This window comes from Pseudorca crassidens, chromosome 10 (genome assembly GCF_039906515.1).
Source record: "Pseudorca crassidens isolate mPseCra1 chromosome 10, mPseCra1.hap1, whole genome shotgun sequence".
NCBI lineage: Eukaryota > Metazoa > Chordata > Mammalia > Artiodactyla > Delphinidae > Pseudorca > Pseudorca crassidens.
The window spans coordinates 95,677,944-95,705,060 of NC_090305.1; the positions used below are offsets into that span (position 1 = coordinate 95,677,944).

Below are 27,117 nucleotides of genomic sequence, written 5' to 3' on the forward strand. Positions count from 1 at the left end.
GGGACTTTAACACCTCACTTACACCAATGGACAGATCATCCAAAATGAAAATAAATAAGGAAACAGGAGCTTTACATGACACAATAGACCAGATAGATTTAATTGATATTTATAGGATATTCCATCGAAAAACAGCAGATTACGCTTCCACCTCAAGTGCGCACGGAACATTCTCCAGGACAGATCCCATCTTGGGTCACAAATCAAGCCTCAGTAAATTTAAGAAAATTGAAATCATATCAAGCATCTTGTCTGACCACAACGCTATGAGATTAGAAATGAATTATAGGGGAAAAAATGTAAAAAAAACAAACACATGGAGGCTAAACACTATGTTACTAAATAACCAAGAGATCACTGAAGAAATCAAAGAGGAAATCAAAAAATACCTAGAAACAAATGACAATGAAAACACGACATTCCAAAATCTACGGGATTCGGCAAAAGCAGTTCTAAGAGGAAAGTTTATAGCTGTACAAGCCTACCTCAAGAACCAAGAAAAATCTCAAAGAAAAAATCTAACCTTGCACTTAAAGGAACTAGAGAAAGAAGGACAAACAAAACCCAAAGTTAGCAGAAGGAAAGAAATCATAAAGATCAGAGCGGAAATAAATGACATAGAAACAAAGAAAACAATAGCAAAGATCAATAAAACTAAAAGCTGGTTCTTTGAGGAGATAAACAAATTGATAAACCATTAGCCAGACTCATGAAGAAAAAGAGGGAGAGGACTCAAATCAATAAAATTAGAAATGAAAAAGAAGTTACAACCGACACCGCAGAAATACAAAGCATCCTAAGAGACTATTACAAGCAACTCTATGCCAATAAAATGGACAATCTGGAAGAAATGGACAAATTCTTAGAAAGGTATAACCTTCCAAGACTGAACCAGGAAGAAATAGAAAATATGAACAGACCAATCACAAGTAATGAAATTGAAACTGTGATTAAAAGTCTTCCAGCAAACAAAAGTCCAGGCCCAGATGGCTTCACAGGCGAATTCTACCGAACATTTAGAGAAGAGCTAACACCCACCCTTCTCAAACTCTTCCAAAAAATTGCAGAGGAAGGAATACTCCCAAACTCATTCTATGAGGCCACCATCACCCTGATACCAAAACCACACAAAGATACTACAAAAAAAGAAAATTACAGACCAATATCACTCATGAATATAGATGCAAAAATCCTCAACAAAATACTAGCAAACAGAATCCAACAACACATTAAAAGGATCATACATCATGATCAAGTGGGATTTATCCCAGGGATGCAAGGATTCTTCAATATACGCAAATCAATCAATGTGATACACCATATTAACAAATTGAAGAATAAAAACCATATGGTCATCTCAATAGATGCAAAAAAAGCTTTTGACAAAATTCCACACCCATTTATGATAAAAACTCTCCAGAAAGTGGGCATAGAGGGAATCTACCTCAACATAATAAAGGCCATATACGACAAACCCACGGCAAACATCATTCTCAATGGTGAAAAACTGAAAGCACTTCCTATGAGATCAGGAACAAGACAAGGATGTCCACTCTCACCACTATTATTCAACATAGTTTTGGAAGTCCTAGCCACGGCAATCAGAGAAGTAAAAGAAATAAAAGGAATACAAATTGGAAAAGAAGAGGTAAAACTGTCACTGTTTGCAGATGACATGATACTATACATAGAGAATCCTAAAGATGCCACCAGAAAACTACTACAGCTAATCAGTGAATTCAGTAAAGTTGAAGGATACAAAATTATTGCATAGAAATCTCCTGCATTCCTATACACTAATGATGAAATATCTGAAAGGGAAATTAAGGCAACACTCCCATTTACCATTGCAACAAAAAGAACAAAATACCTAGGAATAAAGCTACCTAGGGAGACAAAAGACCTGTATGCAGAAAACTGTAAGACACTGATGAAAGAAATTAAAGATGATACCAACAGATGCAGAGATATACCATGTTTTTGGATTGGAAGAATCAATATTGTGAAAATGACTATACTACCCAAAGCAATCTACAGATTCAATGCAATCCCTATCAAATTACCAATGGCATTTTTTATGGAACCAGAACAAAAAACCTTAAAATTTGTATGGAGATACAAAAAACCCCGAATAGCCAAAGCAGTCTTTAGGGAAAAAAATGGAGCTGGAGGAATAAGACTCCCTGAGTTCAGACTATACTACAAAGCTTCAGTAATCAAGACAATATGGTACTGGCACAAAAACAGAAACACAGATCAATGGAACAAGATGGAAAGCCCAGAGATAAACCCACGCACATATGGTAAACTAATCTATGACAAAGGAGGTAAAGATATAAAATGGAGAAAAGACAGTCTCTTCAATAAGTGGTGCTGAGAAAACTGGATAGCTACATGTAAAAGAATGAAATTAGACACTCCCTAACACCATACACAAAAATAAACTCAAAACGGATTAGAGACATAAATGTAACACTGGACACTATCAAACTCTTAGAGGAAAACATAGGCAGAACACTCTTTGACATAAATCACAGCAAGATCTTTTTTGATCCACCTCCTAGAGTAATGAAAATAAAAACAAAAATAAACAAATGGGACCTAATGAAACTTCAAAGCTTTTGCACAGCAAAGGAAACCATAAACAAGATGAAAAGACAACCCTCAGAATGGGAGAACATATTTGCAAACGAATCAATGGGCAAAGGATTAATCTCCAAAATATATAAACAGCTCATGCAGCTCAATATTAAAAAAACAAACAACCCAATCAAAAAATGGGCAGAAGGCCTAAATAGACATTTCTCCACGGAAGACATACATATGGCCAAGCAGCACATGAAAGCTGCTCAACATCACTAATTATTAGAGAAATGCAAATCAAAACTACAATGAGGTATCACCTTATACTAGTTAGAATGGGCTTCATTAGAAAATCTACAAACAACAAATGCTGGAGAGGGTGTGGAGAAAAGGGTACCCTCTTGCACTGTTGGTGGGAATGTAAACTGATACAGCCACTATGGAGAACAGTATGGAGGGTTCCTTAAAAAACTAAAAATAGAATTACCATATGATCCAGCAATCCCACTACTGGGCATATACCCAGAGAAAACCATAATTCAAAAAGACACATGAATCCCAATGTTCATTGCAGCACTATGTACAATAGCCAGGTCATGGAAGCAACCTAAATGCCCCTCGACAGACGAATGGATACAGAAGATGTGGTACATATATACAATGGAATATTACTCGGCCATAAAAAGGAATGAAATTGGGTAATGTGTAGAGACGTGAATGGATCTAGAGACTGTCATACAGAGTGAGGTAAGTCAGAAAGAGAAAAACAAATATCGTATATTAATGCATATATGTGGAACCTTGAAAAATGGTACAGATGAACCAGTTTTCGGGGCAGAAATTGAAACACAGATGTAGAGAACAAACATATGGACACCACGGGGGGAAAGCCGCAGGGGGGTGAGGGTCGTGGTGTGATGAATTGGGCGATTGGGATTGACATGTATACACTGATGTGTATAAAACTGATGACTAATAAGAACCTGCTGTATAAAAATAAAAATTAAAAAAAAGACAACATTCTTTTCTCCCTCCCCAAAAAAAGAATAATCCAGGGAATTCCCAGGCGGTCCAGTGGTTAGGACTCTGCACTTCCACTGCAGGGGGCACAGGTTCGATCCCTGGTCAGGGAACTAAGATCCCACATGCCGCATGGCGTGGCCTAAAAAATAAATTAAAAAAAAAAAGAATAATCCAGATTTGTTTTAAAAACACCACTCCTCAGACCCAGGAAGCCCAATAAAACTCAAGCAGGAAAAATGAAAGAAATCAACACCTAGACATACCATAGTGAAACTGTAGAATAGTAAAGACAGGAGACAGTTTTAAAAGCAGGCAGAGCCCAATCACCTACAGGGGAAGAGCAATAGATGTTCCTGATGGCTGACTTTTGAATGGCAACAACAAAAGCCAGAAGACAGTGAAATAAGCCCTACGGTGTACTGACAGGAAATAACTGCCAACCTAAAATTTTTACTTGGTGAAAATATCTTTCAGTAATGAAGCAAAATAAAGATATTTTAAGACAATTAATAACAAAAACATTTACCAAAGGATATCCTTTAGGTAGAAGAGACATTGTTTTTTTACACATTTTTTTTTTTTACTCAAGAAAGAAGAAAAAGCAGCAGCAGCCTTGGTAATTCTGAATCCTCACTGAAATTGGCTTTCAATTGAAAATAACATCTCAAAATAGCCTCCCATCCTCCTTTATGGAGGACACTTATTCAGGAATTTGTTTCCTTAAACTGTTAACAACTTTGAAAGTACAAAATTACAAACCAATAGGTGATCATTGTTTCTCAGGATTCCATCAAGAGGAACTGTTTTCTCCTACCCCACAGCCATTCCTCTGTCAAAGATTTATGAGATACATTAATGACACAAGTAAAAAAATGAAACATACTTTTTAGAAATTAAATATTTTAAATACCATCCTTTTCAACAATAAGTTTTCTAGGGTAAAATACCCCCAAACCAACAAAATCAACAACACGACAACCTTAATCCTTTCTAGGATTTGATATCTATAGCTTTTAAGACCCTGTTTCAAATTCAGCATCCAAAGAATAATCACGAATAAGAAAATTCCAGCATGCACATGTACTCTATTTTTAACCATTAAATTCACAGTTTATCTTTACAAGCAAACCCTGAGAGCCAGATCCATGTTTTGCCTCAAAACTGTATACATTAAAAAACAGGGCTTCCCTGGTGGCGCAGTGGTTGAGAGTCCGCCTGCCGATGCAGGGGACACGGGTTCGTGTCCCGGTCTGGGAAGATCCCACATGCCGCTGAGCGGCTGGGCCCGTGAGCCATGGCCGCTGAGCCTGCGCTTCCAGAGCCTGTGCTCCACAACGGGAGAGGCCACAACAGTGAGAGGCCCGCGTACAGAAAAGAAAAAAAAAAAAAAAACAAGACAGAGCAACTAGATAACCACTGGATAACACCACCAAAAACCCAAGAACAACATGCAGAGTCAATCTATGTGACAGGGTACTTAATCAAAGCCAGAATACAAGTACGTGAGGAAAACCTGCCAATAGCCATACAACCTGCATGATGCCTATGGCTGGGCAGGAGAAAGCAGAAGAAACAGCAAGTCATCAGAGATGTGACGAGGAAAATCCCAAAGTAGCCAATGGGTATCACCGGAAAGCAGAGAATTACAGTGTGAGAAAGCACTGAAAACGGGAAGGAATTCTGCCCACTCTGCTGGTGAGTGTATGTAAGGGGCCCGCAGTGAGAGAGTATAAAGGCCTTCGAACAGTCTTGCCCTATGAATTCTTTACACTGACCTGCCAGGGTTCCCTTCCAGAAAAGAGACCCACCAAGGAGAAACCTCAGAGAATGAAATCAAACTCCAGAAAACAAGGGACAAGAGAGAAAAGGAGAAGGAGTGGAGGGGGAGAGATGCCGGCAATCTGAGGAAGCAGGACTTTTTTTTTTTTTTTTTGGACGCAGGGCATGTGGGATCTTAGTTCCCCAACCAGGGATCGAACTTGTGCCCCCTGCAGTGGAAGCACGGAGTCTTAACCACTGGACGACCAGGGAAGTCCCAGGAGGCCATATTTTTGAAGCCTACATGAGTACAACTGAAGAAAGAGTTCTGTGAAGTTACAGAAGCTACCCTGGGCCACACCTCCTTCTAAAGGTTAAGTCATGCTCAAAATAAGCCTGCAGCTGGCCATTTCAACATGAGGTCAGGGGGCTTTCCTGGTGGCGCAGTGGTTGAGGGTCCGCCTGCCGATGCAGGGAACACGGGTTCGTGCCCCGGTCCGGGAGGATCCCACATGCCGCGGAGTGGCTGGGCCCGTGGGCCGTGGCCGCTGGGCCTGAGCGTCCGGAGCCTGTGCTCCGCGGCGGGAGAGGCCACAGCGGTGAGAGGCCCGCGTACCGCAAAAAAAAAAAAAAAAAAATGAGGTCAGCGGAATTAAGAAAATGATTCATGAGAATAAATCAGAATCAGCAAACTCAGATGAGGTAGAGAACTCAAGAAACAACTAAAACAAAAGAAAAAGTCAGTTCAGAAATGAATACAAGAATACTTAAGAGAGAAAGAAGATGAAAAGGAAGAATTTAATTTAAAAAAAAGAGATAGAAATATTCAAAAGTGATAAACACTGAAAATGAATCCTACAAACAGATATATTAAGAATTCCTAAAGAAGAAAAAAAAAGTAAGGGCACAGAAAAAAATAGCAAAAACTTGAAGAAAAATTTCCTGAAATTAGAAAAAAAATTTTTGAAGCTACATATTAAAAAAAGAACACACCCCATACCTGAGAATACTGACCCACAAAGAAACACCAAGATATATTCTGGTAAAATCACTAGATACTAAAGAAAAAGAAAAAAAAAATCCTTGGGTATCTAGGCAGAAACAACAAGTAGCTTTCAAGGGAAAGAAAATTTGACTATCATCAGACTTTCAACAGTAATGCCTATTCCAAGAGAAAACAAAATAACATATATAACATACTCAAGAAAAACAAAAGTGAACCAGATTTCACATCCAGCAAAATTGACTTCAAAGTCTAACGGGCAATAACAAACTGTCAACAATATGCAAAAACTAGGCAATACTGTCCCCAAGACCATTTCCTTAAGAATCTAGAAGAGAAAAAGCTTCATTAATCCAAATGACTAGAGAGACATTGAACATAGAAAGCATTAAACATATAGTTACTTGTGGAAGTGAGTACTCTATGTAATGGACACATGCTCTGATAATACAGAAATAGTACAACAATTTTAAAACTGGGAGAGAAACAGGAAATGCAAATGTAAAAGCTTTTTTTTTTTTTTTGACCTGGTCTCAGTAATTCCATTGGTGATGGTAGCATTAGTCTTGTTATTTTGAGACTGCCATGTATAAGAGCTGGGATAAAATAAATGAGTAATTATAGGTTATTCTGATTCTATCATCCCCTGTGTCCTTGAGAACCAGGATTCTTGATGTGGAAGGAAGAAGATACAGGTAATACAAAAACCGGCTAAGTTATAAACCCTAACCTAGAAACATCGGTATGAACTCATAGAGCATTTTATCATAGCTCTGCCCACTGAAGAGGCCTAGAAACAATGACCAACCTTAGGCAATGAGCACACCTAGAACCTAGACAGGGTCCTGGAATACTATTTTCTACTAAAAGGTGCTAGTGTTTCTTAAATAAATGGCTGATTCCAGGCCAGGGGGTCATTACAGAAAGCAAGGAAGCACTGACGACTAGGGTTACTCCAAAAGGACTCAGGACAGTTGCTTAAGGCTCGGGGTGGGAATGAGGAGGGACTGCAAATGGGCACATGGTTCCTTTTGGGCTGGTGGATATGTTTTGCACTGGGATGGTGGTGACGGCTGCACGACTCTATAAATGCACCAGAAAAAGCTGAATAAATTGTGCACTTAAATGGTGAATTCTGTGGGATAATAAATATCTCAATAAAGCTGTTTTAAAAAGAGAAGAAAAAAAGAACTCACAAGAACTTAAAGAGGCACTCAATACCCCAAAATAGGAAAATTTGACATTCAAAAGGTATCATGATTCCAAGTGAACAAAACCCGTAAAATATTTTTAAATCCATAGGTTCATGAAGATAATTTTTTAATCCGGTGATTATACAAATCTACATTTGTGATAAAACTGCATACAACTAAATACACACATACAAATGAATACATATAAAACTGCTAAAACCAGACAAAGGTAAGTGGGTTGTGTCAATTGTCAGTTTCCTGGTTGTAAAGCTGTACTATAGTTATACAAGATGTTATCATTGAAGGAAACTGGGGGGAAGGTACACAGGATCTCTGTATTATTTCTTACAACTGTATGTAATTTACAATATTCTTTAAATGTTTAATTTTTTAAAAAAGAAACCTAATTGGTCACTTAAAAAAAAAAAAGAAAAGAGCAGACGAGGCAACCATCTCTTTATAAAAGTATCTCAATTAATAAATGAAAAAAAAACTATTAGATTATCAGAATCTTCCCACTCCCAGTGAATTAATGGGTCTAGGCACTGAGCACTAACAGCAGGTAACATCACAAAAAGAGGAAGAAGAAGACATTAGGTGCCTCGTAGTGAAAGAACACGTCACTATCTGAGGTCTTGCCACAGGGTCCAAACATGAGTCTGATCAGGTCTGGCGATCCAGCTACCAACTTGCAGGACAGAGAGGAAAGGTGAGCTGTACTGGGACAGTGCAGGCAGCAAAATTCAGACTGTGGGAAAGCCTACCGCTAAAACAACCTGGATTCTTCCACAGATAAATTGTTAGGGAAAAAAAGGGGGGCAAGGGCCAGGGGCTGGGGAGGAGCAGAGTAATGGAAGGGAAATCCATTGATTAAAAGAGTCTTAAAAGACACAAATTTCCTTTAAATAGACAAGAATAAACATTGGTAGTCTTGAGAGGCACACCTCGCAATATTACTATAAAGAAAGGCAGGGAAGCATCTACTTTAAAAAGCAAGACAGTGGCTACTTCAGGGACAGAGGGGGTGATGCTAAGAATGTGGCTCGTGGATGGGATCGCTGGGGCAGGGAGCAAAATCCTAATTCTTGACTTAAGGGAAGGTTACGATCATGTTTGTTTAAAAATAACACAGTAAAGCTACACATTTGCTTTGCCTGATGTTCTGTATTTGACTTTTCTTTTACAATAAAAAGGCTTTTTCTAATAAGGAAAAGTTATATCACTAGTGTTACCTATCATAAGAGAACATTTATGACATTTAAAATAATGACATTTATTTTAAATAATTATATGAAACATTTAAAATAATTATACGATAGTAAACATGTAAAACAACTATGTGAAAGTAACCAATCTTATAAAATAATCACATTTAAAATGTACATACAGATGAACCTATTTGCAAAACAGAAATAGAGACACGGATGTAGGCAACAAACATATGGACACCAAGGGGGGAAAGGGAGGGTGGGATGAATTGGGAGATTGGGATTGACATATATACACTACTATGTATAAAATAGATAACTAATGATAACCTACGGTATAGCACAGGGAGCTCTACTCAATGCTGTGTGGAGATCTAAATAGGAAGGAAATCCAAAAAAGAGGCGATATATGTGTACGTGTAGCTGATTCACTTGGCTGTACAGCAGAAACTAACACAACACTGTAAGGCAACCATACTCCAACAAAAATTTTAAAAGTAAATAAAATGTACACAAACATAAACCGTATTATTAAATTCCAGCCAGCCACTGAAGCCTGAGGAAGGTTCTGAGGCCTATTTTCTGTGTTAAAAAGGAGATTAACAAGTGCCGCTGAGTGCTAGTGACAGGCCAGCGCTCAAATGAGACTTTCTTCTCAACTTAATCAGGCCTTGAAAGAGCCCTGAGACAATGTGATTCAGGATTCTCTTACGTTTGGCCATGTACCAGCTTAAGTCACCTGCTTCACTTCAAGTCACCGCATGGACCATCTCCTATCCTACACTTCTGGAAACACTGGGTTAAAAACAGATCTGGTGCATTAGGGTAGGCCAAGACCTAAAAACAAAAACTTAGCTCTCTCGGATCACCAACAGATTCATTTCACTTGTTCCAACCCTTTCTAAACATGCTTAAAAGGTCTGCTTTTCCATTATGAGCATTTAAGCAAGAGACCAACACTACGACCCGGTAAGAGCTGCTTATCTTCATCCTAGTTACCAGCACACACACTTCACTATGGACTTAAAAGGGCACCGTCAGAGCCCAGTAATCCTCTGCCTCTGCCTTTATGCCTAATGTGCTCAGAGGTTCTCAAGTGACAGGAGGCCTTGTATCGGAAAGCACAAATTACAAAAATAAGTGCAAAGGCCCTCCCCCAGCTGAACTCCCCATCATAAAACAAGGCACCACATCCTGAGCTACTGGCTCATCAGCACTAAGCCAATCTGACCTCAAAGCCCTTTAAAAAAAACGGCGGGGGGGTAATCAGGTTATATAATAGACTTATAATATAAACTTGTAGCAAGCCAAGAAAACTCTGAAATTCAGATGGAATTCAGTCATGTTTTTAAAACATTTTTCTAAAATACATACATAAAAGTGGCCTGATTCTCCTATAAACGACTTGAGAGCAAATCTGCTTCTACCTCATCTTTTCCCCCCCCAAGTTTTGCTACGAGTTTGAAGAGAAAGCAAACCCGAGCCAGGAATGTTTAATTTTTCTGGCACTGCTGCTCACCAGAGAATAGTGACCCCAACACATAAAGATGAGATTCAGGCAGGAGCTAAAAGGGAACTTGTATAACAAAGGAAGATTAGTGCTGAATTCCTGTCTTCGATGTCTGTATCTTAATCAGTCTCCCTTGGGTCAGCTGACCCCGTTTCCCTTCCTCTCTTCCCACCTCCTGCTTCTTCTGTGTCCTCAGCCATCCTTGTTTTGTGAACCCTCAGCTTCCCAGCTTACCCACACTCCTTTCCTTGTATATTTTGCTTTCTCATGAGACATGTGAGTAGACAAATTCTCAAATATACACAAGCCTACTAAAATGTCTGGAACAGAAATCCCAAGTTCCACTCACCACACAGGGGCTTATGGAGACCTAGTCCAGTCTCCATGATTTCCCTGGATCCCTTTATGAGAGAAGGTACACCGTGGATGGTAAGGACCAGGTCCTGGGTTCAATTTCCTGTGTACATCCACAGCAAAGGGCCCCTTTCATAACTACTACTCTGATCAAGTGAATTCAGGAATGTTTAAATAGGAAGCTCTCTCTCCATACCAGAACCTGATGAGACCAAGACTTTAAGACTAGAAGTAAAAAACATGCACATTTAACCCTCCATTCTAGAAATGGCTATGAGCAAAAGAAACCCAGAAGTGTCTAAAGCCCAGCTGAGCTCCACTTATACTCAGGTGCACAAGACAGAAGCTCACGTCAGACCTAACACTTCAGATACTGTCCCAGGTTTGTGCCATTTTCCTCAAGATAAGGTGCCCTGGTCCCATAGGCCTGTTCTACGGTCAAATCTATAGCAGGAAAATGGTGAGGCGTTTATTTTGGGGGGGGGGGGGTGGCGGGGCTGGTAGTTTGGATTTTTCACCCAAGCCCTTTCCAATGAGCAACAGAGAAATATGAGAGCCTGTTTAAACATTACTTACTGCCTGTTGGATATCAGACTTCACTTGCTCACTCAACATGCCTTCAAAGACAAAGGAGTCACCAAACTTCTCAGCCTAAAGGAAAAGAAGGAAATAAAAATCCAGAAAAGGTTGTAGTAACATATTTCACATGTGCCATTTTCTCTGTACACTACTAAAGGGGTTCTTCTTGTCCAAATGAACTTAGATTTGTCTTATAACCTCCCAAATGACCTAAAAGCATGTGGCTTCCTGTTAAAACAGGTTACTGTCACTTAGAGAGACCATTTTTATTTAAGGCTCATTTAGCTGATAAGAAGGCAGACTGGAAGAGATTAGCTACTGAGACTGTGATTGTTTCTGTTGATGGAAACACATCTCCCCAAGTATTACAAATGACTTTGGAAAATAACAGGATTCTTTACATGTCAGATTACATAATCAACCTTTGTCCTTTGTTCTGCTCCTGGAACCTAGCTAAAAGAAGTAAATGGCCCTGTTTGTTGATATTCTGACACACTCCACTGACGTGTCCACTGTGCTTATACATCTCAAGTGGCCAATTCAAGCACCAGATGGAAATCTGTATTTTAATCATTTTTATTTACCATTACTGTCTCAAGTCCATATCTACCTGGTTTTCTTTGTTGCATATGACCCCAGTTCTGGAAACACCCAATGTAGTCTCTTGGTCTCCATGATTCTACTCTTCTAGTTTTCTTCCTCCATTTCAGACTCCTTCTCATCTCCTGAAATACATGGGCACTTCTTCTTGCCCCAAGACACTGTTCCTCCCCAGCACTCTGCCCCGGCTCTCTGCTCTTCTTACTCTACACCAGTGGCCCTCAGGCTTTGTGCAGTTGAGATCACCTGGCCAGCTTGTTATAGCTACACAGCACTGCTCCCCAAGCCCAGAGGTTCTGATTCTGTAGGTCTGGGGTGAGGCCAAGGAACCTGCCCGTGTGTACAGATAAGCTGGTGATTCTAATACAGGTGGTCTAAGAGATCACACGATGAGATACACCGACCTGCTGCTGGACAAACTCTTGAAATCCCATGATTTTAATCACCACCGGCATTTCAAATGATGTTCGTATCTCCACCTCCAGTCCTCTCCTCTCCTCACCACATGATATTAACGGCCTACTAGATCCCTGTATTTCCAGCTTTATGAGCACCTCAAACTCCTTTTGCTGATTAGAGCTCATCATCTTTTCTCCACCCCAGCTCTTATTTCTGTATTCCCTTGTAGCATCACCATGCCTGAGAACCCAGACCATTCCTTCACTCAACAACATGTACCAAACACCTATCAGAAGCCTGGCTTTGGGCTAAATGACAGAGATACAAGGTCAGTATTACAGAGGCATGGTCTCTGTCCTTAGAGCACTCACATATGGGGCCACAAACAAAAGTCAAGTCAAACAAAGAAAGGAAGAATATAATTACAACTTTACTTGACCCTGTAAGGCAGAGAGTATAGAGAGAAGCCTCCTTTTGATAGGGTGGGCAGAGGAAGCCTCCCTGAGAGGGATATTTAAGCTGAGATGACTCGAGAATGAGAAGGAGCCAGCCACGCAAAAGGGGGACAGGCAACGGGGTCAGGAAATTCCAAGCAGGGGGAAAGTATGGGCTGCACCCCTAAGATGGGAAAGAGTGTCAAGTCTGCAAGGAATAGAACCAAGAACAGCAGGGCTAGAACATGGTGAGCAAGGGAAATGTGATATAAAATGAAGTTGGAGAAATGGAAGAAAAGAAACATGAATGCCATAATAATATGAAGTATTTTATCCAAAGCAGGGGTTTTAACCCTTTTTGTGCCCTGGACCCCTTTGGCAGTATGGTGAAGCTTAAGGATCTCCTTCTCAGAATGAAATGTTTACGTGTATAAAATAAAATCAATACAATTACAAAGAAAACTAGTTATATCGAAATATTAGTAAAACAAATTTGTGCTATAGTAACATATACATATATGTTATATATATCTATACATTAAATATAAATATGTATAAATAATACATTAAATAAGATCTAGTGGCAGGCCTCATAATTATCATTTCTAAAGTGAGGATGAATACAAACAATATTTTATGATCTCTGCAACAACAATAATGGGATACAAAATGTCTGTGATTTCTATTGGTGATAAAGTCATAGGTACTGCTGCCACTACTGTGGTACGTTGTCTATTCCTAACTGAAGGAAATGCTGAACTTCAGTTAGAGGGTAATAGAAATCCAGATGCAGTATTTCCCCATCCATGCTCCTAGATGCCCTAAACTCTGCTTATTCTATCTAGTCTTGATGGGAACCCTAGTCTAAGGGAAGCTTCTTGCCTTTGAAGCCCACTTCTAACTTCATCAGACTACTGAGGAACCTGATCTGAGAGTATCCTCATGAAACAAAAGGAACAGCAACTTCTTACTACAAATAGGTCCAAAAAGACAACTACTTTGTAAATTTTAAGAAATTCCAAAGAAATGCAAAACCAAATTTGGATGCTGTTTTGCTTTCAGCATTCGCTCTGAAATTTTTTTTTTAAAGAAAGGAAGATGTTCTGGCCTGGAAAAAAACAAAAACAAGGACAGGGACTCCACAAACTGAAGGCAAGGGTAGGGTAGAGTCCTTTGGTAAGAAAAAAATGGGAAACCTACATAACAAGGATATTTTAGACACTCACAGAAACTTTCATAAACTAGAAAGCCTCTCTCTTCCTATTCCCGTTTAGGACAAACATCCACTTGCAGAACCTTGCTCTGTGATTCAGTGACCACAGGATAAAGCCTGGAACTGCCAAAGGAAAGCTTATAAGTCGTCAGGCACTGGAGTAAAACCACAAAAATGAAAAGCTGCACTTCTGCATCTATTACTTATGAATTATGCAATGCTTCTGGAACATCCAAACTATAATTTTTTGAGAGGGAGAAGTGGCCTTACTTTACATGCTATCATCTCAAAAAGCCTGAGAGGACAGTGACGCTCTTTGGAAGATTAAAGCACTGACACACTAGAGCATAACGGTTAAGAAGACAGCTCCTGGGGTCACACTGGCCAGGCCTGAATCCCAGCTCCGCCACTAACCAGCTGTGGGACTCGGGGCAAATCACTTTGCTAATCCCCAGTTTGCCACCTGAAAACTAAGCTGCCTCACTGGGTTGCTATGAGAACAAAAATTACATGAAATATACAGAAAATGCCTGTCACAGCACTGGGCACATAGGAAAAAGCGGTCAACTGATAAAGTTCTTCCTCCCCATTCCAACCCCATTACCTCTGTCAAATAGCCAGTTGAGTTCACAAACTTCTCAAATTCAGCATTACTGACTTCATAGGCATCCATGTAAAAGGCATCAATAGCAACTCTCCTCGCAGGTGCTTCCCCATCCTGCTTTATCTGAGGATCATCTGTGCCCATTGTAAATACTCCGGCAGGGATGGGGACCATCTGCAGCAAAAGGGGAAACACGGGAAGTCAGGCCGTCACCGCCAGAGTGAACCTGGGTCAAGTGTAGAGCGCCAGCACACAGTAAGCACCCAACAGCGAGCCAACCTCCGCCACAAAAGCCACTGTGAAGTAAGTAAAATCATGGCGTACTCCAATGAATGATTAGTCACAAAAAGAAGTGAAAATTCTTTAGGGTAGTGATTTCTTTAGGAAAAACACTACATAATACACATCTGCACACGCCATGGAAACAGGTCTGGAGCAACAGTCACCAAGCTGCTAATGGCTGCAGTGCAGAGGCAGGGAGAATATTCCACTTCTTTATACATTTGTGCATTTTTGTCCTTTATTATGTCCATATTTCTTTTAAATTATTTTTAAAAGCAAATATAAAAATGCCAAATACAATATTTTTTTTTAACTTTTTTTTTTTTTTTTGGCCACACGGCATGTGGGATCTTAGTTCCCCGACCAGGGCAACCCGCGCCCCCTGCAGTAGAAGCGCAGTCTTAACCACTGGACCACCAGGGAAGTCCCCATATATAATATATTAAAAAACCCACTGAGTGAATCTAGGTTCCCAATGATAATGGAAAAGACAAATCATTGAAATGGAAAATCTAAAAGGTTTACTAGAGGACCATGTCTTGTCCTTATTTAATACCTTATTAAAACTCTAATTGTTCCTATCTACTGTTTCACATAACCTCTAAACACCAAGAGGGTAGCAACCGAGGCTGCTTTGTTCACATGTTTTCCTAGCACTAAACATAAGATCTGAGGATCACACCGAAAATTTTCAGTTAAGAAACACAGGTCCATCCTCAGCATCACTTGGGAAATCCAACATTACAGCAGTCATCCAGTTTTACTGGGTATCCTAAATATATATCCCTCTGTCCTCTCCCCTTTTCTTTTCCTCGATTAATGCTGTAGCCTCACAATTGTCTCCTTGCCTCCAGTCTCATCCCTTCACATTTCTCCCGGCTCCTCTCTAAGCCATCAACCTTCCTTTCAATCATTCATACAAGTATTTAAGCCCCTACTGAACTTTTCAAAATATCTGTCTTCTGTATCCCACACAACTTACTGAGGCTCTGCTTGGAACAGAAAAAGACTGGAAACGACCTAAATATTTTTCAATATTGGAATGATTAACTAAATTGTGGGCCACCCAGAAAATGGAAAATTAGGCAGCCATAAGAAAAGGAAAAGAAGGAAAACACCAGGAATAAAAAGACACTTTTAATATATTGATATGGAGAGATCTCACCACGATGAAGAGCAAAGTGAACAAAGCAAGGTGCACCCTAGAAAGCATGGTGTGTTATCATTTGCATGAAAAGGAGGTGGGCAGGAGAACATAGATTCACATATTTTTTTGTATTTGCTTACATTTGCAGAACACGGCTCTGGGAAGGTATTCAAGAAACTCATGCAGTGGTTGTCTGAGGGGAAGGTTATTACGAAAGTGGAAAATTTTTCACTATACACCCTTCTACAGAATTTTTTTTGTAATTTTAAAACCATGTACTCTATTCAAAATAACAAACAATAAAGTGTCAATCTGATTATACCTCTTTCCTACTTAAATTCTTCAGGGATCCCAAGCACCTTTGAGGGTTAAATATCTCAGCATCAGAGCCTAATCTCTCCCCACCTCTCTCACCCTGTACTCCACCTGCACTTCATCTCTTGTGAATAACATCAATGCTCAACGATCACCTCCTACAGAAGGCCTTTCCTGCCTACATTTCCCTCTGCTGGCTGGGCATATCCCCCTCATTTGGGATCCTCTGATAAACACCTCTCTAAACAACCGACACACACTGTACATACTTTAATGGCTTGTTTTTACCTGCCCTAGATCCCAGGCTCCTTGGGGACCAGAAATAAAGTTTTCACTTCTATGTCCCCAGCTCCTAGTACGGTGCACGGCAAGTAAGGAAAGAAGGAAGTAAGGAAGGAAGGAAGGGAGTGGGGGGGATGGATGGATGAAGAAACTTCGTTGACTGAAAGAGTGACATCACGGATACAATGAAAAATGTATCAGTTGAATTATTCCTAATTATAAAAATTCTCTTTCTTTTATAACACCATCCCAGACATGGATAGCATGCCTGCATCACAGTGAAACCTGTTTAAGAGACTCTGCTCAAAGACTGAACTAGGTTCCCACATTATTCTCATTATTCTCCAAGCATCTGGGACACAAGATTCCTCAATCGAGATGAGAAGTCAGAATTTCAAGCAGCTCTGCAAAGAAGAAGAAAAATAGAAGCCTGCAGACGAAAGCTTAAAATGATTATTAAAATGATCTAATAAAAGGTTTCATATTTCCTAAAGGACTTTAAGAAAAAAAAAAAGCTTTCCAGCAGCAGACAAGTAGGTCCTTTTCTCAGAACGGCTGTTCATCCCAAGGTGCAAACACAAGGCCTATAGGAAACTATGCCCATTGTTCCCAATGAAGTTTTACAATTATCTGTTTTTCATCCCACTCTCCCTCAAGGTGAGCACCAACAATGCTAATACAATCACAACTTCCACTGTGGACTCCAGGTCTAATTTTTTTTCTTTCATTAACCATCAGAGATAGCCAGCAATGAATAAGCCAAGTTTCCATTCTGGAGGCTATAGATAAAAATAGCCTGCATGGCTCTGACTGTATCATAATTCCCAATTTTCACTGATGAAGTCTCTGTCCTACAAATGTAGAATGTCGTTCTAGTGAAATCCAGAGCATCAGGTCTCACACTCCTAAACCAAATACAAAGAACCGTTTTGATCAGTGTGGACCTTCATGAAGGTCCAGATTCAAACAATCCATTCGTCCTTGGAGGTAAGTTAAAACCCCTTCTGGCACATCAGTTTCTGCCACTGCCAAGCAAGCCAAAAGGACAGGTGAGTCAAAGCAACTCTCTTATCACTAGGACCATATCTGAGCTACACACTCTGGCCAGGTGCAGTGGACATCTATGATTTTTGCCCACCTGGCACCCATTCCCTCCTGTTCTTGTAAGAGCAAGTGACATCTCTTTGAAAACCACTTCTTCAACTAAGTACATGTCTCAGGTGGAGCTGGATGACACTGCTGCATGCCCCCCACTCCCCCCTGCCACACACACACCCCGCCCCTGCCCCATGACTCAGGCCTAGCCAATTACCACATTCTTTTGACCACAGAGATGTAATCAGGGATAGGCCCACGACCCAATCAAAGTTAATCTCAGAACTTTTGCTGGAGCTATGAGGGAAAGAAAACTCTTTCTCTTCCAGCTCTTTGATCATTAGAAGGAATACTACCTAAAAATGAAGCCAACATAGAAGAAAGAGGAGCTGCCGAGAGAGCCAAAAAGAGAGATCTGGAGATGCTGCCTGAGGCCCTGCATCCAGCTGTGTCTGGGACCATATCTGCACGTGAACTGCCCAGCCATGAGAGCCCATAAACGTCCCTACCCACACTTCTTTATCAGCCTACTAAGCTAGTTTTAAGAATCTCTTCTTTCACTTGCTTCTGTGGGACTTTTGTTTTACACACAAAAATGAAATAAGTTTACAGGCAACTCTTTTGTGTAGCACTTCTCCTTTTTCCTTCTTTCCTCTCCTCAAACCTAAGTAAAAAAGTAAAGGCTCCGCAGAAAGCTGGGTGAATAACAAGAGACGCAAGCTCCCTGGATCTGCCCACAAGCTGCTGTCTTATCTATCTATGCAGGGCTTACCTACCTATATCATCCTGTCACTCTACTGACACTAATCATAGATGAAATGGCATTAAAGTTCCTTCAAGCCCGGGGATTTCATGATTCTATTCAGCCTCAGTTGTCACATCTGTAAAGTGGGGGATAATATCTCACAGGATCCTGGAGAGGATAAGATACAGCAAAAAGACTGCTTTCCAAAGGTTTCTTTAAAAAGTAACTCATACCCTTAATTCCCCTGGCAGTTTCTCAATATTGTAACCAACAAAAAAAGGTAAAAGATCATTCCAGAAATTGTTACACGATGCCTAAATGTGTAAAGCGCTTGGAGGATACAGACTATTAAAACAGGTCTAAAAAATTGCTTCCCGTGTAGAAAGAGATATCAGACAATTACACAAATAACACTACTTTACAGAAAATATACAAGTTTCCATCAGACATTGACAAAATGCTATGAGAATTTAGAGGATAGAAACACCACTTCTTCCTGGAGGAAAGGGGTCATAGAAGAGATGGTATTCAATCGTGTCTTGACACCTGGGTAAGCATTACCCGATCAAACCATCCTCAGACAGGAAACTGACTGACTTTACCCACATATACAGAGATACCACGTACAATTTTATTGTCTCATGATCTTCAATGCCTTTTCAAACAACTCTTTTAAAAGATACATGGAGATTAAAACATTTTGATACCTTTTTATAAAATAATAAGCTGTACAGAACATTGTTAGAATAGTTTTCTCAAGGAGCATTGTATAGTTTTTAACCAGAGGGAAGTTAAGTAAAATTTGAAAATATCTATATTGTTTCCCAGACAATTCTTACTGCCATAACTTTCTGGTGAAACCTAAATTCCTTGAGGGTAAAGCCCAGTGCTATTTACTTCTCTGTAAATAGCACTTGGCAAGTGTTCATTAAATTGATTAAAATATTTTTTAAAAAAGACTCACACCTAAAAAGTGTTACATTAAAAAGGGTGAAAATGTCACCCCCAGAAACCTTAAACTACTTACATATCCCGGAACACACCATGCACTTGTACAATGCTTCATTTGTACCCATGCTATTCTCCTTCTCGCAATGTCCTTCAATCTGCCCTTCCATCCCTAACTCCTGAAAATGTCTCCTCCAAGGCCTAGCCTAATGTGGTCTTTTCTTTGAGCACTTCCTGACTTGTCCAGGAAACAAGAATCCTTTCTTCTTCTCCAAGTGCTTTGTACATACTCCTCCTATAGGACTGTCACTATAGAAAAATGATGCTTGCATATAACTGTGATTGTGTGTGTGTGTGTGTGTGTGAGAGAGAGAGAGAGAGTGAGAGAGAGAGAGAGACAGACAGACAGACAGACAGACAGAGAGACAGAGAGAGACAGAGAGAGAGAGAGAGAGGTCTACCAACAAGTCAATGCCTTGAGGGTAGGGCATAGGTCTTTCTTTTCTATAAGCCCAGAACACAGGACAGAGTCTTATATAATACGTGTACCAAATAAGTATTTATTGAATTAAACTAAATAAACGGAAAACAAAAATAGATTCAGTACAACCTCAATCCAAATCCCAGCAAGTTATTTGATCAATATGAACAATACGATACTCAAGTTTATATGGAGAGGCAAAAGACCCAGAAGAACCAACACAATATTGATGAGAAAAACGAAGTTGGAGGAAAGACACTATGCAACTTACTATAAAACTACAGTAGCCAAGACATGTATTAGTTAAAGAACACCCAAACATATTAATGGAACAGCGGAGAGGGACCAGAAATAGACCTCCATAAATAAAATCAAATGATCTTTGACAAAGGAGCAAAGACAATACAATGGAGCTAAGGCAGTCTCTTCAACAAATGCTGGTACAACTGGACATCCACGTGCAAAAAAAAAAAAAAAAAGAATCTAGACAGAGACCACTCTTCAAAAGACAATGTCAAGAGATTGAGAAGACAAGCAACAGACTGGGAGAAAATAGTTGCTGATGACACATCTGATAAAGGACTGTTATCCAAAATAAACAATTCTTAAAACTCAACAATAAGAAAACAAATAATACAATTAAAAATGGGCCAAGGACCTTCCAAAGAAGATATACAGGTGGCAAAGATGCTCAGTATGTCAACCAAAAAATGCAAACTTAAAACAACATACCATTACATACCTTAGAATGGCCAAAATCTGAAACACTGACAACACCAAATGCTGACAAGGGTGTGGAGCAACAGGAATTCTCATGCCTTGCTAGTAGGAATGCACAACGGTACAGCCTCTTTGGAAGACAGTTTGGTGGTTTCTTACAAAACTAAGCATACTCTTGCTATATGATCCAACAATCACATTCCTTGGTATTTACTCAAAGGTGTTGAAAATTTTATGTCCACACAAAAAACCTGCACCCAGATTTTTATAGCAGCTTTATTCATAATTGCCAAAACTCAGAAACAAGCAAGATGCCTCTCAGTAGGTGAATGGATAAACTGTGGTACATCCAGACAATACATTATTATTCAGCATGAAAAATAAATGAACTATCAAGCTATGAAAAGACACATAGGAAACTTAAATGAATATTACTAAGTGAAGGAAGCCAATCTGAAGAGCCTACATACTATATGATTCCAACTATAAGACATTCTGGAAAAGGCAAAACTTACGGAGACAGTAAAAAGATCAGTGGTGGCCACTTGGGAGGAGGGAGAGGGATGAAGAGGCAGAGCACATAAGATTCTTAGGGCAATAAAAATATTCTGTATGATACTATAGTGATGGACGTATGTCGCTGTACATTCATCCAAACCCATAAAATGTTCAACACCAACAGTGAACCCTAATGTAAATTACAGTTGACTCCTGAACAACACGGATTTGAACTGCGAGGGTCAACTTATACATAGATTTTTTCAATAGATACATACTTCAGTACTACATGATCTGCACTTTGTTGAATCCTGGAATGCAGAACCACAGGTATGGAAGGCCAACTGTAAAGTTATACTAGGATTTTTGACCACGCAGGGGGCCAGTGCCCCTAACCCACATGTTTTTCAAGGGTCAACTGCACAGACTTTGGGTGATTATGATATGTCGGTGTAGGTTTATCAATTGTAACAAATGTACCACTGTGGTGGAGGATCTTGATAATGGGCAAGGCTATGCCTGTGTTGGGGCAGTAGGTATATGGGAAATCTCTTTACCTTCCTCTCAATTTTGTTGTGAACCTAAAACTGCTCAAAAAAATAATCCTTTTATTTAAAAAAAGAAAGAAAATTAAGAAAATAAAAGGTTATCACTACGACCATGTATCTCACGTAATATTGGACTTCCTGAATTCAGAATAAATGGCTAAGTGTCAGAATTAGACCAAAGTCATCTGCACATGAACTAAAACATCTGAAACCAAGGAAAACAGAGAGACAAAGAACAGCCTCCTAGGAATTCCTTTGTCTTGATAAGAAGTCTACTTCAGGTTCAAGCATTAAGTTTAAGAGTCCTTGAAGGCTTGTGAGCTGTGTTCTCAACAACTGCTAGTTTACTAATAACTTGGGATGCTGCCAAACATTATAGAAACTGAGTGCAAGGGAAGACAAACATAAAATAAATGCACATATACAAAATATAAGTTAATTAATTATATATTTTTCCCTTTATAAAATGAATGCAAGATATGGCCAAAGATGACCCACACAATACTCAGTCCGGACGTGAACCCACTCTAAAGGGATGAAAAATGGATATCTTATAATGATACGTACATCAGATTCTGGAATCAATAGGACATTGGAGCATTTAAAATGAGGAATGTTCAGTACTGGCCAGAAGGTTCTCGGCAAAAGTTTGACACAGACCAATGTACATGCAAATAAGACAGCCCCCCTGTTAGTTACAAAGCAGATAACCAGAGGGCTTTCCCTGCAGGAGGAGGGAGAAACTGATTATCAATTACCATTCAAGTTATAGAGGAACTAAAATCAAGTATGGCCAACACACACTACAACTGTAACCAAGGCTCCCCACAACACAAAAGATAAACACTAATAATGCAGGGAATCCTCTGAGGAACAACAGGAAACATTTTAAAGGCCAGTAATTATACAGGATGGAGAAACAATGAGAAGTCCAGCTACCAACCTCCTAACACTCTATACCCAAGTCACAAAATTATAGTCCTGACTCCCCTCCCTCTCACAACCTAGCTGGGGAGAGACACCAACAGACAAATATCTTCAGTAATGGTTATGTCAGAGCAAACAGGTACAACTGCGGCAGCATATGGAAATACTGAAGGGGAAGGAAGGAAAGAGGTCAGGTAAGGCCTGCAGGAGGATGTTACCTCTCACCTAAGAGCTGAAAATTGGTCAGAATTAACCCACAGGAAAAAAAAAAACTTGGACAGAAAAAGCTGGAAAGGGTGTACTAGTATTCAAGAAGAACTTTGGGAGTCAGCAGATCTAAGTTGTTTTCACAACCATACCAATATGCAAAATACCTGGAATGGTAAGAACTAAGGAACAGTTACTGATTTTTTGTTTTAACTAAGAACTAAATAATAGTTATTATTAATGTTATTATTTACATATCCTAGCACATAAAACATTCAGGCACTGTGCAAGGTATAGATAAACGATAGTAATAAAACAACTACTGTTTACTTAGTCTTTCCCATGTACTAAAGTGCTAGGAATAGCAGAATAAATAAAACAAGTCCTTGTCGTCAAGAAGCAGAGTCTACTGTCAGAGACTACTGATAAGTAAACAACAAGGTTAGAGACACTGACACCCAGTGTCCTGATTCCTTCACAATTAATGAGAGGAACGCAGGACTTAAACCCACATCTATCTGACTTAAAATTCTGAGAACCTCATCAAAAACACAGGGTGCAAGAACGAGGAAGCAGGAGATAAGAGGTAAGAAAAGGAAAGACAACTGTCCTCAAACCAAACTCCCTAATGCTCAGCATTACGCAGAGCCCCAAGACCCACCCGTTTCGGAGGGCGGAAGAACTTCTCAACAAACTGGATCTGCAAGTGCGCGATTTGGCAATGTAATGACAATCTTTACTTGCCTTCCTCCAACCCCTGGCCTTACCCATCCCAACCCTGTCGAGGAACCCGGCGCCCCCCACCCGTCGTTAAGGAACCAAGAGAGCACCTTGGTGGGCGGGAACGGTCGCTCTCCGGCTACCGAGCCTGGGGCGTTCGCCTCCCGCGAGTATCGGTGCGCGGCCGCCGAGCTGCCATGGGCCCCGGGCCGCTGGGGAGTGCCACAACCGCACGAGCCCGCGAGGGACGCCGCGCCCGCCTCGGCCCCGACCTCTTCGCCCCCCGCCGCCCGGCCCAGCAGCAAGACCAGAGGCAAAGAGAGAACGAGACCGAGCCCGGCGCCTCGTCCTCCAGCCGGCCCTAGCGCGGGCGCAGCCATGTTTTCCCACTAGCCATGTGACCCTTTGGGTCACGTGGCCCCGCCCTCCTTAAAGGGGCCAAGCCCTAGGCTGACTTCAGTGTCCTTAAGAGTTGCCCTCTTTCCACCTCTCTCCAGGTACCTCTCCTTTAGAGCCTTCCTCCTTGGCTCTCCTGACGTGAAAACAAGAAAACCCAAAAAGTCTTGGCCTTCCGCAGCCTGTGCGCCCCATTATTATTTTTAGGTTGAAAAAATTATAATCGAGTTTATTGAGCATTTGTTGTGTGCCAGGCAATACACTAGGCGAGCACTTTATTTTTTGAAATCTCATTTAATCCTCACGAGGACCCTGAATGTTGAGTGCACAGAACAATTAAGTGATCTGCCCAAGGTCACAAGGCAAATAAATGTCAAAAGACGAGATTTAAACCCAGCCACACTGCGTCTCTAACACATACCTTCAAACCCTGAGTTTTAAATCATTATGCTGTAATGCAGGCAATTCAATAAGCTTCCCTTAACAGGAAAAGGGAAGGTGAACGTGTTGAAGGACACCTCACCAAGGGATACAGTTAGAGAAATCCCTACTGTGGCTCTCAAAGTGTCGTCCCAGACCAGCAGCATGAGCATGACCCGAGAACTTGTTAGAAATTCAATACTCAGAATGTCTGGGGACAGGACACATCAATCTGTGCGTTTAACAAGTTCTCCAGATGATTCTAAAGCATACTGATGCACACTAAAGTTTGAGAACCACTGTTTCATAAGACCCAATCTCTTCAGGGGGAAATAAAAGGCAAAACAAAAACCAGAAAGAGGGGGGACCTATAGATTAAATATGACATCTCACACAATTGTAGTATATATGAATCTTATCTAAAAAGTGATTCAAACCTACTGATCTCAAATTTTTTAGGATAATCAGAGAAATATGGCCACTAAATCAAGTTATGATATTTGATAAAATTAAGAATTACTGTCAATTTTGTTTTTAGTTTTTTAAGAGTGATAATGGTATTTGTGGGTATGTTTTTTAAAAGAATCCCTTCCTTTGAGATATATGTATTGAAATAGATGATAGATAGATAGATAGATAAAAAGACATGCTGTTGCCAAGGAGTTGCTTCTCAAAATATGGTGAATGGGGTGATGGCTAGAGATGAAACACAATCGGCCATGAGTTGGTCATTGTTAAAGCTGGTTTATGGATTTTTCAGTGTTTTTTGTCCTATTCTTTCTAGTTTATGTTTGAAGTTTTTTTAGTATAAAGGAAAGTCCGTGGTGATCATTTTGCAATACATACAAATAGGGAATCATTCTGTTGTACACCTGAAACTAATCTAATATGTCAACTATATCTCAAATGAAAAAAACAGGTGAAAAAAATTTTAAGTCCTTCCATACTTGCTATTTTACAGTTTGCCAAGAGCTTTCACACATTTTCTCATTTAACATCACAACCCCTTGGCAAGAAATCTACTATTACTATACCCATTTTACAACTGATGAGGCTAAAAGATCAATGCTTTAACCAAGGTTTTACATGTTAGCTGTGCACAAATATAGATTCCAGGTCAGAGATAATCTTTGTCAGTCTCTTTGCAAGTGTTCAATCTCAGCACAAGCCTGCTGCCCTACCGAGCCCTGAATTCCTTTGATTGATGGTCCTGCTACACTATTAGGCGATAAGCTTCATGAAGGCAAGGATCCTGCCTATTTGTTCACCATTGTATCTGCAAAATTAGGCCAAGACCTGGCACTTAATAAACTCTTAGTGAGTATTTATTGAGTTAATGGAAAAATGAATGGCAGTAATCATGACCTCTTTCCCTTAAAGAGAAGCAAATTGTTGAGAAAATAATACAGATTTTAGACTCAGAAAGAGCTGTGTTTAAAGCCGGCCAATTACAAGAAGCATTCACCTTTCTAAGCCACTATTTCTTCATATGTGAAACGGGGATAATAATAGCACCTTCTTACAGATTTTATGAAGATTAAGTGAGATAGCGTTGTAAAAGTCTTAGCATTTCACAATACCTCAAAAAAAATGTTTGCTATTATTAGCCATCATTATCAAAGATGGAAACTTCGTTGATTCTCCAGGAAGTATCAACCTTCTCTCTCAATTCATTAAATAATTTCTTATTGGTCACTCACTAATCAATGAGTAAGTGGGAAAAAGTGATGAGAAATCCATAGGTGAGAAGGCCATGCTAGGAATCAGAGTTAAAAGTACAGCTCAGCAATCAACTCTACACCAATTAGGGCAATTTATCTAGACTTTCCCTCACGCTCTGACTCCCACTTAAGTTCCTTCTGCTGGTCTTCTTGCCCCTTCCATCTAATGAAGCTAGATGAAAGACCTCAGACCTGACAGTGACTTCTGTGTTCACTAAACAGCAAGACCAATGTGACTGCAGTAGAATGAACAAGGGAGGGGGGGAAAACAAAGGAGGTCAGAAAGTAACAGGGGGCCAGATTATGTAGGATCTAGTAAGCTTTTACTCTAACTGAAAGGCAATGTCATTACATAGTTTTTTGTTTGGTTGGTTTTTTTGCGGTATGCGGGCCTCTCACTGTTGTGGCCTCTTCCGTTGCGGAGCACAGGCTCCGGACGCGCAGGCTCAGTGGCCATGGCTCACGGACCTAGCCGCTCCGGGGCATGTGGGATCTTCCCAGACCAGGGCACGAACCCGTGTTCCTTGCATTGGCAGGCGAACTCTCAACCATTGTGTCACCAGGGAAGCCCTACACAGTTGTGAGAAGACATCTCACACTTTTCCTGCTAATCAGGGTCAGTTTCCCTGCCAAGTTATAGGCTCCTTGTCTTGCCTGGAGGTCCCTGAACACAAGGAGTCCAAAGAGCCCTGATAGCAGTCATGGCTTGTAGTTCAATGGGATCATTCCTGTGCGCAGCAAGAGTGTACTCCTTTGAGGACCAGGACAAGGCAAGCCTCTGTCGAATTGCTGAGTAATGCTGGTGCCCCTCTGCCCCGTGCATGCCTGACAGCCTTGGCACCTAGCATCTCATGAGGGCCCTCCCAGGGAATACAGTCCTCAGTGGGTCTTCTGGCCTCTCAGAATAAATCCAAACAGCATTTTTAGTTCCCTGAACTATCAAGTCCTTTCTTCTATCTGCCTCAGCAACCCATGCATTTCACCTTCATTTAGAGTAAGCCACTGCTTTCTCCCAGCTTCTAGATCCACACTAGCAATGAGTCTGCCCCTTTCCCTGGGGTCCTTGCCAAGGTATGAAATCCCAAGTCCTAAGCGAGAACTTCCAAGTCAATACATTCTTGTCCATCCATTCTTGTGTTTTGGGCCCTTAATCAAATACCCACACAGTTCAGGCCCAAGGTTACTCCCCTGGCTTTGGTTCATA

The 27,117-nt window shown here is 40.4% G+C and overlaps 1 protein-coding gene across 4 annotated transcripts in view; it reads right to left on the reverse strand.

The window, feature by feature from the left end:
- Positions 1-23,774, reverse strand: part of SUMF1 (sulfatase modifying factor 1) — a 111,695-nt gene extending 87,921 nt beyond the window's left edge. For 3 of the 4 annotated variants that reach the window (XM_067755263.1, XM_067755261.1, XM_067755262.1), the window contains exons 1-3: positions 23,487-23,774; positions 14,462-14,635; positions 11,209-11,283 (exon numbers count right to left, since the gene is read on the reverse strand). In XM_067755263.1, the coding sequence (XP_067611364.1) occupies positions 11,209-11,283; positions 14,462-14,635; positions 23,487-23,756 (519 nt within the window). In that variant the 5' untranslated portion in view covers positions 23,757-23,774. The remainder of the gene's footprint in view (positions 1-11,208; positions 11,284-14,461; positions 14,636-23,486) is intronic. The other variant, XM_067755264.1, reaches the window with a different exon arrangement.
- Between the last annotated feature and the right edge of the window lie 3,343 nt (positions 23,775-27,117).